This window comes from Oncorhynchus keta, chromosome 10 (genome assembly GCF_023373465.1).
Source record: "Oncorhynchus keta strain PuntledgeMale-10-30-2019 chromosome 10, Oket_V2, whole genome shotgun sequence".
Lineage (NCBI taxonomy): Eukaryota > Metazoa > Chordata > Actinopteri > Salmoniformes > Salmonidae > Oncorhynchus > Oncorhynchus keta.
This window is the reverse complement of record NC_068430.1, coordinates 25,376,753-25,392,663: the sequence shown is the minus strand read 5'-3', so window position 1 is coordinate 25,392,663 and position 15,911 is coordinate 25,376,753. Positions and strand designations below refer to the sequence as shown.

At 44.2% G+C, this 15,911-nt stretch overlaps 1 protein-coding gene across 10 annotated transcripts in view; it reads right to left on the bottom strand.

Annotated features, from left to right (window-relative positions):
• The window catches only part of LOC118388426 (membrane-associated guanylate kinase, WW and PDZ domain-containing protein 1-like), a 203,897-nt gene that overhangs the window by 4,512 nt on the left and 183,474 nt on the right, over window positions 1-15,911 (bottom strand). For 9 of the 10 annotated variants that reach the window (XM_035777495.1, XM_035777497.1, XM_035777496.1 and 6 more), the window contains 5 exons: window positions 8,306-8,509; window positions 2,266-2,359; window positions 2,073-2,166; window positions 1,520-1,663; window positions 619-757 (listed from right to left, as the gene is read on the bottom strand). In XM_035777495.1, the coding sequence (XP_035633388.1) occupies window positions 619-757; window positions 1,520-1,663; window positions 2,073-2,166; window positions 2,266-2,359; window positions 8,306-8,509 (675 nt within the window). The remainder of the gene's footprint in view (window positions 1-618; window positions 758-1,519; window positions 1,664-2,072; window positions 2,167-2,265; window positions 2,360-8,305; window positions 8,510-15,911) is intronic. The other variant, XM_035777499.2, reaches the window with a different exon arrangement.

Sequence of the window (15,911 nt, the reverse complement as noted above, 5' to 3'; positions counted from 1 at the left end):
TGGTAGAAAGTATTAGAATGCTCTAATTTCTCAACTGAAGTCCTAAACTCAGAAGCTTACATTCACCATCAATAAATATGATAAATATGTTGATAATGCCATATCAAAGCTTGGAGATGCAACCAGAGAGCATTTCCCAGTTAATTTTTTTTTCAACCCTAAAAATATCATTCAGCAAGGACTCTGAGAATCAATAAACATATCCACATTTAGAAACACTAAATCTTTAAGATAAGATTTGTATCCCTCTCCTAACAGTTCTTTCATTGTTTTTATTTTATCAATGGGTCCATAGACCACTTTCATTCTTGGGGAATGCCAGAATGCCCTGCTCCCCAAGCCACGCCCTGCTCCCCAAGCCACACCCCACTCAGTGACACACAGCACAAGGGTAAAAGGTGACAGCAGGTGACAGCAGTTGACCCAGACCCGAAGAGAGCACCCAGAGTAGAACCAGACGCACCCAGTAGACAGTGGCAGTCAGTGGAAGGTCCCGAGCCCGGAGCGCAGGACAGGACAGGGGACAGGGTTCCTCTCGCACCCCACCCTGTCCCTCTCCCCATTGTGCTCAGGGGGTGAAGACAGGGGAAAAGGGAATGTTTTCGTAGATTGACCCACCATATTCAGGCACTGAGCCGTCACCCCTCTTGAGGACCAGGTGGGCGTGACGGCCACCATCTTTTATCAGTTCTATGGCGCGGGCATGCTTCATGCCCTTGGTGCTCTCACCGTTGATCTCCAGGATCTCATCTCCCACCTGAGGGAGAGAGGAGTGAGGCAGAGAGGAGAGGGGGAGACATTGGAGGAGGGGGAGGTGGAGACATTGTAGGGAGAGGGGGTGTCAGTAGAAGATATTGGGTAAGACACAGAAGGGGGGAGTGTGTCAGGGACGAAGAGGGAGAAGGGAAGATAAAGGAAAGAGGGTGAGGCAGAGAGAGATTGGGTGAGGATAGGTAGAAAAGGGACAAGGAGAAGAGAGGGCAGAGGGGATGCAGAGGGGAGGGAAAAAGCAGGACAAAGGGGACAGAAGGGAACATAAGAGGTGCCAGAGAGGGAAGGTTAGATTATAGTTAAAACTGCTCTGACTGCTGTAAAGGAAACATTTCTATAAATCCACAATGTTACAAGAGGGGAAGAGGTTTTTCTCTGTGCCTTAAGTTATCTGTCAGTGTTCTCTCTGTCGAGGGAATTCCACTTCACATATTCACAAATAATATAGGATAATCAATTAACCCTTTCATTCTGTCTAAAGGACCCAGGGGAATGAGACGTTCTTAAGCTTTTAGACAATTCATCAAATTAAAGGTTAAATGACAGCTTGACAACTACAAGAGTGCACATAGGACGTCATATTTACATAATACAGACTTTAAAGAATAATAATTCATGCTTGTGGGGCATTGCATACATAACAGCACTGCACATTTTGTATTATGCATTCAGCATAACATAACCACATCAATGAGTAGATGAATCAACTTCAAATTTCAAAACGCTCCTATATGGGGCTGATACATACACTCATGTTGCCGTTGCGTATGGCCGCTCCGTCCTCGGCTAGCCTCAGCACATACAGGTCCATGTTGTACTCGTGACCTCCTCGCAGGCTGAACCCAAAACCTTTGTTCTCCCTCTCCAAGTCCACTGAGTAGAACGCAGCATCCTGAGAGAAACACACACACACCCAAACACACATATGACAAGGTCAGACTGGTGATTCACCGGTGTCTGGACTTGATAATGTTTGTGCCTGGGGACGGCTCGTATTTCAGTGTGGGGATGAATGCCACCTTGAGGACAGTTGCACCTATTAGAGCGGAGCTCCAGAGTGGTGGTGAGTGAGATGAATCATAGATGGTTTGGACTCTGGGGGCGGTTTGAGGTGGGCTGAGAGGGCACGCAGAGCCACAGACTCCGACTAACACCCACCCTGCTCTGTTCAGGATCTTATCAACATGGTATCAGAATAAAGCATCTCCCTAGTGTGACAACCACTTAAAGGGAACACATTGCTGTAGGGTGTGTATTGGGCTGGATGGGGCAGGCCTTGTTGGTGCTGGACAAGTCCTTACCTGGGCTGGAGGTTGTGTTGTTGGGGCGGGGGGAGGAGGGGCCTGAGGGGATTTGAACTCAAAAGAGGACTCCTGTTTTGGTTTGGTGTTGTTTCTGGAATGAGAAAGATTTCAAAATATAGGTTAAAAATCGCTGCTCATAGATACATGTTCTTAGTCAATTAGGTACTCCAAATCTCAGAATCCCTCTCACCTGGGTTCAGGTGCAGCCTGTTGCTGGGGCGTGTGAGTGGTTGTTATAGTGGCGATCTTCTCAGCGTTGGTCAGTAGTGATGCATTAGAGGAGTCTAATAGGAGAGAAAGAGAGAGCGGGGGAGTCAGGAGACTGGAGACTGAAGCATGCAGAAGACAAAGGGAGAAAAACAAGAGCAGTTTCACAAAACCTTTCGTAAGCCGTTATTACACTGGTAAGATATAATTTACTCAAACAGGGACATATGGAAGCCTGGACCGGATGGAGTGGTACACTCATGACTCATCTAATCACAGCACTCTATCTCAATGTGACATCATTTGTGTGATTAATTACCTATGGTTGAATGTAACCCTTAAATAAACACGTAACAACTACCATCTCCCCTCTCCAAACTACCCCCTCATTTCTCTCCAACAACCCTCCGTGGCCTACTCCTAGCCCCTGCTATCAGCCCAGCTACCACCCCTAGCCTCACCCTAGCCCCTGCTATCAGCCCAGCTACCACCCCTAGCCTGATCCTAGCCCCTGCTCTCAGCCCAACTACCACCCGTAGCCTACTCCTAGCCCCTGCTATCAGCCCAGCTACCACCCCTAGCCTGATCCTAGCCCCTGCTCTCAGCCCAACTACCACCCGTAGCCTACTCCTAGCCCCTGCTATCAGCCCAGCTACCACCCGTGGCCTACTCCTAGCCCCTGCTATCAGCCCAGCTACCACCCCTAGCCTGATCCTAGCCCCTGCTCTCAGCCCAGCTACCACCCCTAGCCTGATCCTAGCCCCTGCTCTCAGCCCAGCTACCACCCCTAGCCTGATCCAAGCCCCTGCTCTCAGCCCAGCTACCACCCGTGGCCTACTCCTAGCCCCTGCTATCAGCCCAACTACCACCCCTCGCCTGATCCTACCCCCTGCTATCAGCCCAACTACCACCCCTAGCCTGATCCTAGCCCCTGCTATCAGCCCAGCTACCACCCCTAGCCTGATCCTAGCCCCTGCTATCAGCCCAGCTACCACCCCTAGCCTGATCCTAGCCCCTGCTATCAGCCCAGCTACCACCCCTAGCCTGATCCTAGCCCCTGCTATCAGCCCAGCTACCACCCCTAGCCTGATCCTAGCCCCTGCTCTCTATTTAACTCACAACCCCACAAACTGTGCTCAATTCCTCTCTCATCTATCCATCATTCCCCCACTAGTCCCCTTGGATTCCATTGGCTTAACTCTCCATTCAGACCACAGCCCCCGAGACGCTGGGCCGGCCAATCAAGGTGGAACCCGAGCCGAGGGGTTTAATTCCACTCTGCTGGGTAGTCATTGCTGGGGAGACCCGGGGTTTGATGAGTCGTCTCTCTGCCCATGAATCCCAATGTCTTAAAATAGACCTCTCTCCACACCAGTGTCAACTGCCTGCAGCCCAGGCTCCATCCTTCTCTTTTCCTCCCTCAATTTCTGCTTCGCTCATCCCATCCTTCTTCTCTCCCACTGTCCTCTTTCCAATACTCTATCCCTTCTTCCCTCCCAGTTTTTCCACTTTAGTGCAGTTTGCAACCTTTTCTTTTTTATGCCCCTCTGTAAACATTCAGGACTCAGAAGGCACTGAACTGTATCACTGATCAGTCTCTCCCACTGTGAGAATGGAAGGGGAAAAGGACCATTTTATCGAAGAAGTCATGGGAGGAAGAATTCAGCCCTGCCTGCCTACCCAGGGGGCTGAGTAAGGGTCACACCATCTCTCCCTTGTTGCTTTTACACTATATCCACAATGCAGACTATATTAGGTGAGAGAGAAAGGCAGAGAGAGAGAGAAAGAAAGGTGGTGAGAGAGAGGAAGGGGAGGGAGAGAGGCAGAGAGAGAGAGATAGGCCAGGAGTGAGGGAGAGAAAGGGGAGAGAGAGGCAGAGAGAGAGCAAGGCAGAGAGTGAGAGAAAGTGGAGAGGGAGGCAGCGAGAGAAAAAGGCAGAGAGAGAACGAGGAAGGGGGGCAAGAGAGGAAGAGGGAAGAGAGGCAGATAAAAAGAGAGAGGAAGGGGGAGAGAGAAAGGGGGAAGAGAGAAAGGTGGGGGAGAGAGAGCAAGAGCGAGAGAGAGAGGAAGGAAGGAAGGAAGGAAGGAAGGAAGGAAGGAAGGAAGGAAGGAAGGAAGGAAGGAAGGAAGGAAGGAAGGAAGGAAGGAAGGAAGGAAGGAAGGAAGGGAGAGAGAGAGAGAGAGGAAGGGAAGAGAGGTAAAGAGAGCGAGAGAGTGAGAGAAAGGAGGGAGGGAGTGCGCGAGAGAAAGGAGGGAGGGAGGGCGCAAGAGAGTGAGAGAAAGGGGGAGAGTGAAACAGAAAGGGGAGGGAGAGTGAAAGAGGGGAGGGAGAGTGAAAGGGGGGAGAGAGAGAGAGAAAGAAAGGGGATAGAGTAAGGGGGAAGAGGGAGAAAGGGGGGAGAGAGAGAGGAAGGGGGAGAGAGATAGGAAGGGGGGAGAGAGTGAGGAAGGGGGGAGAGAGTGAGGAAGGGGAGGAGAGAGAGGAAGGGGAGGAGAGAGGAAGGGGGAGCGAGAGAGGAAGGGGGAGAGGGGGAGCGAGAGAGGAAGGGGGAGAGGGGGAGCGAGAGAGGAAGGGGGAGAGGGGGAGCGAGAGAGGAAGGGGGAGAGGGGGGAGCGAGAGAGGAAGGGGGAGAGGGGGGGGCGAGAGAAAGGGGGAGATTGAGAGGAAGGAGAGAGTGAGAGAGAGTGCAAGAGAGAGAGAGGGGAAGGGGGAGGGCGAGAGAGAGCGAGAGGGAAAGCGAAAGGAGAGAGAGAGAGCGCTGAGTCTCCCTGCAGTGATTTTGGAATTATCCTCCTTACTAAATCTCCTTCCCTAACAGCCCTGTGTTTAACAGCAGGATTCTGGATAAATCTACCTATCTCACTAATACAGGGATCTAACACACACACACAACCTCTCAGCCCAAAATACAGACATACAAACTCTCCCTCTCAAACCCAAACTATGCTTTTAAAAAACCTCTGTTTTCTTGGCAGAACAATTTTGCCTCAGTGTAATCATCTATGGCTCTACAGAAAAAGGCTTTCATCCATAAAAACAGCCTAAAAAACATGGACAAATAGTTCCAATTTCTCCAACATGCAGGTTGACAAAGACTCGTGGTTACACGGGCGTTCCCCCTGATTCTCCCTCACTTAATGAAACCAGGGTGATGTGTTAGTGCAGTGTAGCGAGAGCTTTTAGCCCTAACACACAGACAAACATACACACATTGTGACAGCCTCTGACACTTGAATTACTCTTGCATGTTTCAGAAGTATGTGAAAGGCACGACTGCACTAGAAAGTTCCCTCACATCCTAGAGAAGCAGCTCTATCAACATTGTGGGGGTGTTCAAACTGACTAGAGCACTTGAAATGTAAAAACAGTGTGATGTACCGAGATAGGCTTTCCTTTAGCAAAAGGACTGAGGGTAGAAAACAATAGGAACATCTGTTCTTTCCATGACAGACTGACCAGGTGAATCCAGGTTGAAAGCTATGATCCCTTATTGATGTCACTTGTTAAATCCACTTCAATCAGTGTGTAGATTAAGTTTAAAGGATTTCTAAGCCTTGAGACAATTGAGTCTGTGTTCGTGTACCATTCAGATGGTTAATTGGTAAGACAAAAGATTTAAGTGCCTTTGAAATGAGGTATGGTAGTAGGTACCAGGTGCATCGGTTTGAGTTTGTCAAGAACTGCAACACTGCTGGGTTTTTCACGCTCAACAGTTTCCTGTGTGTATCAAGAATGGTCCACCACCCTAAGGACATCCAACCAAATTGACAACTGACGGAAGCATTAGAATCAACATCAGCCAGCATCCCTGTGGAACGGTTTCGACACCTTGTAGATTCCATGCCCCAAATAATGAATTCAGGGCAAAAGGGTGTTCCTAATGATTTGTTCATTCAGTGTATATACAGTACCAGTAAAAGGTTTGGACACGACTCATTCCAGTATTTTTCTTTATTTTTACTATTTTCTACATAGAATAATACTGAAGACATCAAAACTATGAAATAACACATACCGAATCATGTAGTAAACAAAAAAGTATTCAAATCAAAATGGATTTTCGATTTTTCAAAGTAGCCACCCTTTGCCTTGATGACAGCTTTGCACACTCTTGGCATTCTTTCAACCAGCTTCACCTGGAATGCTTTTCCAACAGTCTTTTCCAGGAGTTCCCATATATGCTGAGTACTTGTTGGCTGCTTTTCCTTCACTATGCAGTCCAACTCATCCCAAACCATCTCAATTGGGTTGAGGATGGGTGATTGTGGAGGCCAGGTCATTGGTCATCGAATGCAGCACTCCATCACTCTCCTTCTTGGTCAAGTAGCCCTTACACAGCCTGTTGGGTCATTGTCCTGTTGAAAAACGAATGATAGTCCTACTAAGTGTAAACCAGATGGGATGGCGTATCGCTGCAGAATGCTGTGGTAGCCAGGCTTGTTAAGTGTGCCTTGAATTCTAAATAAATCACAGACCCCCACACCTCTTCCTCCATGCTTCACGTTGGGAACCACACATGTGGAGATTATCCATTCACCAACTCTGTGTTGGTTGGACCCAAAAATCACAAATTTGGACTCATCAGGCCAAAGGCCAGATTTCCACCGGTCTAATGTCCATTGATCGTGTTTCTTGACCCAAGCAAATCTCTTCTTCTTTTTATTGGTGTCCTTGAGTTGTGGTTTCTTTGCAGCAGTTCGACCATGAAGACCTGATTCACGCAATCTCATCTGAACATTTGATGTTGAGATGTGTCTGTTACTTGACCTCTGTGAAGCATTTATTTGGGCTGCAACCTGAGGTGCAGTTAACACTACTGAACTTATCCTCTGCAGCAGAGGTAACTCTGGGTCTTCCTTTCCTGTGGCGGTCCTCATGAGAGCCAGCTTCATCATATCGCTTGATGGTTTTTGCTACTGCACTTGAAGAAACTTCCGGATTGACTGACCATGTCAGAAAGTAATGATGGACTGTCGTTTATCTTTGCTTATTTGAGGTGTTCTTGCTGTAATATGGACTTGGTATTTTACCAAATAGGACTATCTTATGTATACCACCCCTAACTTGTACCACCCCTACAACTGATTGGCTCAAACACATTAAAAAGGAAAGAAATTCCACAAATTAATTTCTAACAAGGCACACCTGTTGATTGAAATGCATTCCAGGTGACTACCCCATGACACTGGTTGAGAGAATGCCAAGAGTGTTTAAAGCTGTCATGAAGACAAAGGGTGGCTACTTCGAAAAACCTCAAATGTGAAATATATTTTGATTTGTTTAACACTTTTTTTGGTTACTACATTAGGTAGCCTAGTGGTTAGAGCATTGGGCCAGTAACCAAAAGGTTGCTGGATCAAATCCCCGAGCTGACAATTAAAAATAGGAAAATAGCAAGGCAGTTAACCCACAGTTCCCCGGGCGCCGAAGCCGTGGATGTCGATTATGGCAGCCACCCACACCGCTCTGATTCAGAGGGGTTGGGTTAAATGCGGAAGACACAATTCAGTTGAATGCATTCAGTTGCACAACTGACCAGGTATCCCCCTTTCTATACGTGTTATTTCATAGTTTTGATGTCTTCACTATTATTCTATGTAGAAAATAGTAAAAATAAAGAAAAACCCTTGAATGAGTAGGTGTGTCCAAACTTTTGACTGGTACTGTATATTCCAATACAATACATGTTTACATAACTGATGTAATGCACAAATAATTCCTGACACAGGTTGATCCTAGCGGCTGAGATAGTCTTCGGTCTAGATCAGGTCAACCCTGTTCCTGGAGAGATACCCTCCTGTAGGTTTTCACTCCAACCCCAGTTATATATAACTAGTTATATATAACTAACCTGATTAATATTATAAACCAGCTAATTATTAGAATCAGGTTTGCTAGATTAGGGTTGGAGCAAAGAAAACCTAAGGAGAGAAGCTCTCCAGGAAAGGGGTTGTGCAGCCCTGGTCTAGATGGTATATATGAGTGGAACATTAGATATGGGAGACAGAAGAGGTCCTCTCACCGTCTCCAGGAATGATCCTTAGCGTGACGGTGTTCCCGGCCTCCTTGATCAGGTTGACGATGTCCGAGTGGGACTTGTTGGTGATGGAGCAGCCGTTGACGGCCAGGATACGGTCTCCCACCTTCAGCTTCCCACAGCGGTCCGCAGGGCTCCCCTCGATAATACGCCCTATTTTGTGGGGCATGGCCACACATGCATTTCCAGCTTTTTGCGTTTGTGTGATTCAGAAAGTGTGTGATGTGACATTTTTGGTGGTAAGGGGTGTTGTTTAAAGAGATAGAGAGGTGAAAAGGGGCAGAGGAAGAAGAGGAAGAGAAGAGAGAGAAAGGAAGGAAGGCAGAAGGTTAAGGGTTTATTCACCAAACCCACCAAGCCAAGTGCCAACAGAGTGTGCCCGGAAATCTGCTATGAGAAATGGAAAGCGTTTGCCAAGTGAGAGAATGTTAAAAGAAAAATGACTTTACATACTCTAGATGTAGTGCATTCAAATGAATTAGGAATCCACACTAAATACTCAATGTATCACTGACCATCTCTCTGTGGCAACATCCTGTACTTATATTTGAATTTATGAATCTCTCCTAACATCCTTGTACTGCTGAAACCTAATAATGAGGAAACTATGTCAACGTTTAGCGCTAATAAGACATACACCTGCAGCCTAGATTACAAATGTACAGACATCACAGCCAAATTCTCTGCTAGTGCCGACAGGTCCTCTCCTACTGACAATCCTCAGCACCACAAAGGCTTCTACCCTACTAGAGACTGCCCCTCAATAAGTGCTGTCCCCGACTAATAAAAATCTTGGTTAACCAAAAGTCGTCTGTTCTTTCAAACAATCGATTGGACTCAATTTTAAAACTTGAAATTTTCCATAAATAGACACACCCTATGTGTTTTAATAAAATCAACTATACGCTAGTCTGATTCTGTTTGATGAAATAAGACACAAATGACACAAGAGAGAGCCAAAGATCAAGATACCCAGAAGAGAGGGACCTTAACATGCACATTCTCCTCCCGCGCTTCGCCTGTTGCGTTTGCATTTCTGTTCAGTGTATATTAACGTCTTCAAATATCAAAATCATTGTCTTGTGATTAATCAAAATTCTATCCAAATCTACATGAAAACGATACAGCTGGAGGCTATTTTGGGTAAGGGATAAGAGCTCATCAGGTAGACGTTTCCACTGGATCAGACATTTAGCATCACGATGAGTGGTTATCGAAAGGGAGAGTGATGATGTTTTTCTTAAAAATACATTGAGGAACTATTGTCATTCTCAATGGATGTAAAAACAGACTTTGTTTGCTTGTTGTTTGAGGTGAAGAAAACATTACTTTGAGAAGCTCCACAGCTCTTTAGTAGTGGCGCGTTACGCCAATCAGAAATACTACCAGATCCCCAAATGGGCACATTTATAGGCCAGGTAGCCGATAGGCCTACTTCTATGCGTAATCAGGTGCGTGTCCTTTGTCAACATTGACAGAAGCGCTCAAAAAAAAAAAAACTAAACCAATGGAATACACCAAAACTTGTTTCTCACAAGTGTAGCATAGGTTGTGCGCTCTGCAAACAATGTGTCCACTCCTACAATGAGAACATTAAAAGAGTGGAATAAAAATATATGGAATTGATTTACAGAAATTAACATAACCAAACAAACGTTGTAGATCAGAAATGATAGGTATTAACGGTAAAAGTAGGCTACTGCTAGTGATATACTGTATGTAATGGGGAATTGATAGACACTAACAATCAAGGCAAACAATCCACACAATTAAAGTTTTGAAACAATGAATGTGCACAAATTTGCAGGAAAGCGCGTATTGGAGAGAGACTTGCATTGTGAATTTTTGCCACACCCCTTCTTGGACTGTGTCATCCACGCAGTCGCCGAATGGATTAGTCTCAGCCTCCTCAATGAATTAGTTCACTGAGGTGGGTACAAATCAGACAGGTGTTTCGTGTGCCACACATTTTTTTATATATATTTGCTACTGCTCCACAAAAAAAAGGTTGGTCGATAAACAGCCTAACAATCGACCAGTCGACTAATTGGGGTCAGCCCTAATCTCAATTATTACAGTGAACTATTGGACATATCATTCCCTCTCTCTCTATTCCACTTCTTGATTGAACTACAACCAATAATCAAATCTAATTGCATGTCACATGCGCCAAATACAACAGGTGTAGACCTTACAGTGAAATGCTGTATAGTTAAGAAAATATTTACTAAATAAACTAAAGTTTTAAAAAATGTCACCAAAAAGTAACACAATAAAAGTACATAAGAATAACGAGGCTATATACAGAGGGTACCGGTACCGAGTCAATGTGCGGGGTTACAGGTTAGTCGAGGTCATTTGTAAAGTGACTTTTCATAGATAATAAACAGCGAGTAGCAGCAGTATAAATCCAAAAGGGGGGCCGGGGGGGGGTGTCAGTCAATGTAAAGTCCGGGTGGCCATTTGATTAATTGTTCAGCATTTTAATGGCCTGGGGGCAGAATCCCTCTCTCCACTGGGATTCTCTGCCTCTAACCCTATTACAGGGGCTGAGTCACTGGCTTACCAGGGCTCTTCCATGCCGTCCCTAGGAGGGATGCATCACTTGAGTGGGTTGAGTCACTGATGTGATCTTCATGTCTGGGTTGGCGCCCCCACCCCCTGGATTGTGCGGTGGCGGAGATCTTTGTGGGCTATACTCGGATTGAACATTTGATGGTAAGTTGGTGTTGAAGATATCCCTCTAGTGGGGCTGTGCTCTGGGAAAGTGGGTGGGGTTATATCCTGCCTGTTTGGCCCTGTCAGGGGGTATCGCCGGACAGAGCCACACCGTCTCTGACCCCTCCTGTCTCAGCCTCCAGTATTTATGCTGCAGTAGTTTATGTGTCGGCGGGCTAGGATCAGTCTGTTATATTTCTCCTGTCTTATCCAGTGTCCGGTGTGAATTTAAGTATGCTCTCTCTAATTCTCTCACTTTTTCTCTCTTTCTTTCTTTCTTTCTTTCTCTCTTTCTTTCTCTCTCTCTCTCTCGGAGGACATGAGCACGAGGACCATGCCTCAGGACTACCTGGCATGATGACTCCTTGCTGTCCCCAGTCCACCTGGTCGTGCTGCTGCTCCAGTTTCAGGAAACCTGACCTGTTCACCGGACGTGCAACCTGTCCCAGACCTGCTGTTTTCAACTCTCTAGAGACAGCAGGAGTGGTAGAGATACTCTGAATGATTGGCTATGAAAAGCCAACTGACATTTACTCCTGATGTGCTGACCTGTTGCACCCTCGACAATCACTGTGATTATTATTATTTGACCCTGCTGGTAATCTATGAACATTTGAACATCTTGGCCCTGTTCTGTTATAATCTCCACCCGGCACAGCCAGAAGAGGACTGGCCACCCCTCATAACCTGGTTCCTCGCTAGGTTTCTTCCTAGGTTCTGGCCTTTCTAGGGAGTTTTTCCTAGCCACCATGCTTCTACACCTGCCTTGCTTGCTGTTTGGGGTTTTAGTCTGGGTTTCTGTACAGCAATTTGTGACATCAGCAGAAGGATGTGTTTGTCTAATACACAGAGAGAGGGGATGGATGGGTCTCTGTGTCAGAGTAACTGGGATCCATGCAGATCAAAGGTCATTTCTCTACACTATTGATCAACAACCAATGTGTGTCACTTTGATATGATTAACAAATTGGCACAAACTTGCCAACTCTTACCATTTGTGTATAGTACATGAAGCTGTGCTTTACTAGATCGTTGGACGCCCATAAGCAGTGTAAGCCTGATCAGCACCCCAGTGCCCAGAGAGACTCCCAGAGCTGTGGTCAGGCAGGGAGAGTGGCAGCAATATCTCTAGGTAGCAATTGTAGGCAGACAGGGCATGCAGAGGGACAAAAAGAGCTGTAAAGGACAGTGGGAGAGGGTCTATCCATCTACAAATATTACAATAATCTTCCCCCTTAATAACTAATCCAAGTCAACCCCGTTTTCATGATTTCTGGAAGATCATGAAAATAAAACAGGAAATATTGTTAACAATATATAACAATATATCCTCTATAGAGGATAACCTGCTGATTACAACCATCTAGATGGTCGTCTAACGAGTGATGTAAACAATATTTACAGTTTCTGTTTTTTTGGAGTTACAACAATTTACCCATAAGCAATATGAGTGATTAATTGCAACTTGTCACAAGAACATGGATTTGAATGCAAATGCCGTTTACAAGGTGATCGTTTAAAAGAATTACAAGTAATATGATTACTATTTTGGCATGTTTCATATGGGGGTCGCCAAAACGGAAAGAGAAACACAACACTTATTTGTCAATCACTCATATTGATATCACATTGAAACCAATAGAATGAGAGAGGGGAGTCGAGTTACACATCCTGTCTAAAAGAAAACACAGAATCTGAGAATAATATGTATATCACTGGTTAGAGGACAATTTGTAGAAGACAGCAAGCTACATTTTGGATTGTTGCATTTTGTTCCAAAGTGGGTCACCAACACGGAAAGATAAACGCAAAACTATTTTCTTAAATCACTCATCGATATAAATTTGAAATCAATAGAGCAGGGGCAAACGTGTGGGGTGTACCATTTAAACTAACACTATTCAAAGGTCTCACTGAATCTGAGAATACTTTTTATATCACTGGTTAGAAGAGAATTTGTTGAAGACAGTCATCTAAATTCTAGCATGTCAGATGGAAGTTTTGTGAGGCTGTCAAAATGGGGAAAGAAACTAATCAGATGCTTTGTTATTTAACTTCAACGAAGTTGGCTGTTATTTGAGTGATAGTTTGACTCTCAAACCATGTACAGGCGTAGTTGTGAGGCCAGCAACTTTTATACAGAGAGCTGAATTTTCCCTGCCATTTGAGTTTGAAAATGATAGTAGAAAACTGCCAGAGCATATGACAAAATCAATGGTACAAAACAAATGATATTGATCTGTTTAAAGCCATCGTTTTCATCTCATTGCGATTATTATTAACGTTTATACTAACATGGCTAATCTGAGGTAAAAAAAAAGATGTGCAATTCCCCTCCATTCGAGGGGGTCAAAACGTGAGGTTGTGCAATGTAGTAACACATACTGTTCACATACAGGAAATCAGAGCAATGTAGTAACACATACTGTCAACATACAGGAAATCAGAGCAATGTAGTAACACATACTGTTCACATACAGGAAATCAGAGCAATGTAGTAACACATACTGTCAACATACAGGAAATCAGAGCAATGTAGTAACACATACTGTCCACATACAGGAAATCAGAGCAATGTAGTAACACATACTGTCCACATACAGGAAATCAGAGTAATGTAGTAACACATACTGTCCACATACAGGAAATCAGAGCAATGTAGTAACACATACTGTCCACATACAGGAAATCAGAGCAATGTAGTAACACATACTGTCCACATACAGGACATCAGAGCAATGTAGTAACACATACTGTCCACATACAGGAAATCAGAGCAATGTAGTAACACACACTGTCCACATACAGGAAATCAGAGCAATGTAGTAACACACACTGTCCACATACAGGAAATCAGAGCAATGTAGTAACACACACTGTCCACATACAGGAAATCAGAGCAATGTAGTAACACATACTGTCCACATACAGGAAATCAGAGCAATGTAGTAACACATACTGTCCACATACAGGAAATCAGAGCAATGTAGTAACACACACTGTCCACATACAGGAAATCAGAGTAATGTAGTAACACATACTGTCCACATACAGGAAATCAGAGCAATGTAGTAACACATACTGTCCACATACAGGAAATCAGAGCAATGTAGTAACACATACTGTCCACATACAGGAAATCAGAGCAATGTAGTAACACATACTGTCCACATACAGGAAATCAGAGCAATGTAGTAACACATACTGTCCACATACAGGACATCCGAGCAATGTAGTAACACATACAGGACATCGGAGCAATGTAGTAAGACATACTGTCCACATACAGGAAATTAGAGCAATGTAGTAACACATACTGTCCACATACAGGAAATCAGAGTAATGTAGTAACACATACTGTCCACATACAGGAAATCAGAGCAATGTAGTAACACATACTGTCCACATACAGGACATCAGAGCAATGTAGTAACACATACAGGAAATCAGAGCAATGTAGTAACACATACTGTCCACATACAGGAAATCAGAGCAATGTAGTAACACATACTGTCCACATACAGGAAATCAGAGCAATGTAGTAACACATACTGTCCACATACAGGACATCAGAGCAATGTAGTAACACATACAGTCCACATACAGGAAATCAGAGCAATGTAGTAACACATACTGTCCACATACAGGAAATCAGAGCAATGTAGTAACACATACTGTCCACATACAGGAAATCAGTTCAATGTAGTAACACATACTGTCCACATACAGGAAATCAGAGTAATGTAGTAACAAATACTGTCCACATACAGGAAATCAGAGCAATGTAGTAACACATACTGTCCACATACAGGAAATCAGAGCAATGTAGTAACACATACTGTCCACATACAGGAAATCAGAGCAATGTAGTAACACATACTGTCCACATACAGGAAATCAGTTCAATGTAGTAACACATACTGTCCACATACAGGAAATCAGTGCAATGTAGTAACACATACTGTCCACATACAGGAAATCAGTTCAATGTAGTAACACATACTGTCCACATACAGGAAATCAGTTCAATGTAGTAACACATACTGTCCACATACAGGAAATCAGTGCAATGTAGTAACACATACTGTCCACATACAGGAAATCAGAGTAATGTAGTAACACATACTGTCCACATACAGGACATCAGAGCAATGTAGTAACACATACTGTCCACATACAGGAAATCAGTTCAATGTAGTAACACATACTGTCCACATACAGGAAATCAGTGCAATGTAGTAACACATACTGTCCACATACAGGAAATCAGAGTAATGTAGTAACACATACTGTCCACATACAGGACATCAGAGCAATGTAGTAACACATACTGTCCACATACAGGAAATTAGAGCAATGTAGTAACACATACTGTCCACATACAGGACATCAGAGCAATGTAAAATAATCGAATATGTAAACATAAATCAACATTTAAATTTGGGCATACATTTTACACATATACTTCTCGATAGTTTAACCATTTACAATAATAAAACAGATCTTTAAGCGGGCGCTCTAGAAAGAACTCTCCCTGCCTACTTATTATAACCTGTCAAGCCATAGTATTGATTTTATTCTATTCATTGTTATTTCAGACCACATCTGAATTATACAACATGCTTTTACTTGTGATCAATTATGAAAGACAGTATAAATATTACAGCTCTTTGGGCTGGGTCAGTGTCTCTGCTTGACAGAATGAAAGAAAATAGAAGAGGATCACCACTCACTACAAAATAAAATAATGAGGATGAAAGCTATTCACCAAGTAAGTGCCAGAAATATGCACTATTCAGAAACTAATTTGCATAGAAGGGACAGTACCCAATAGTCAAACAGCGATTAGTTACTAAGAAAAATATGTTCCACT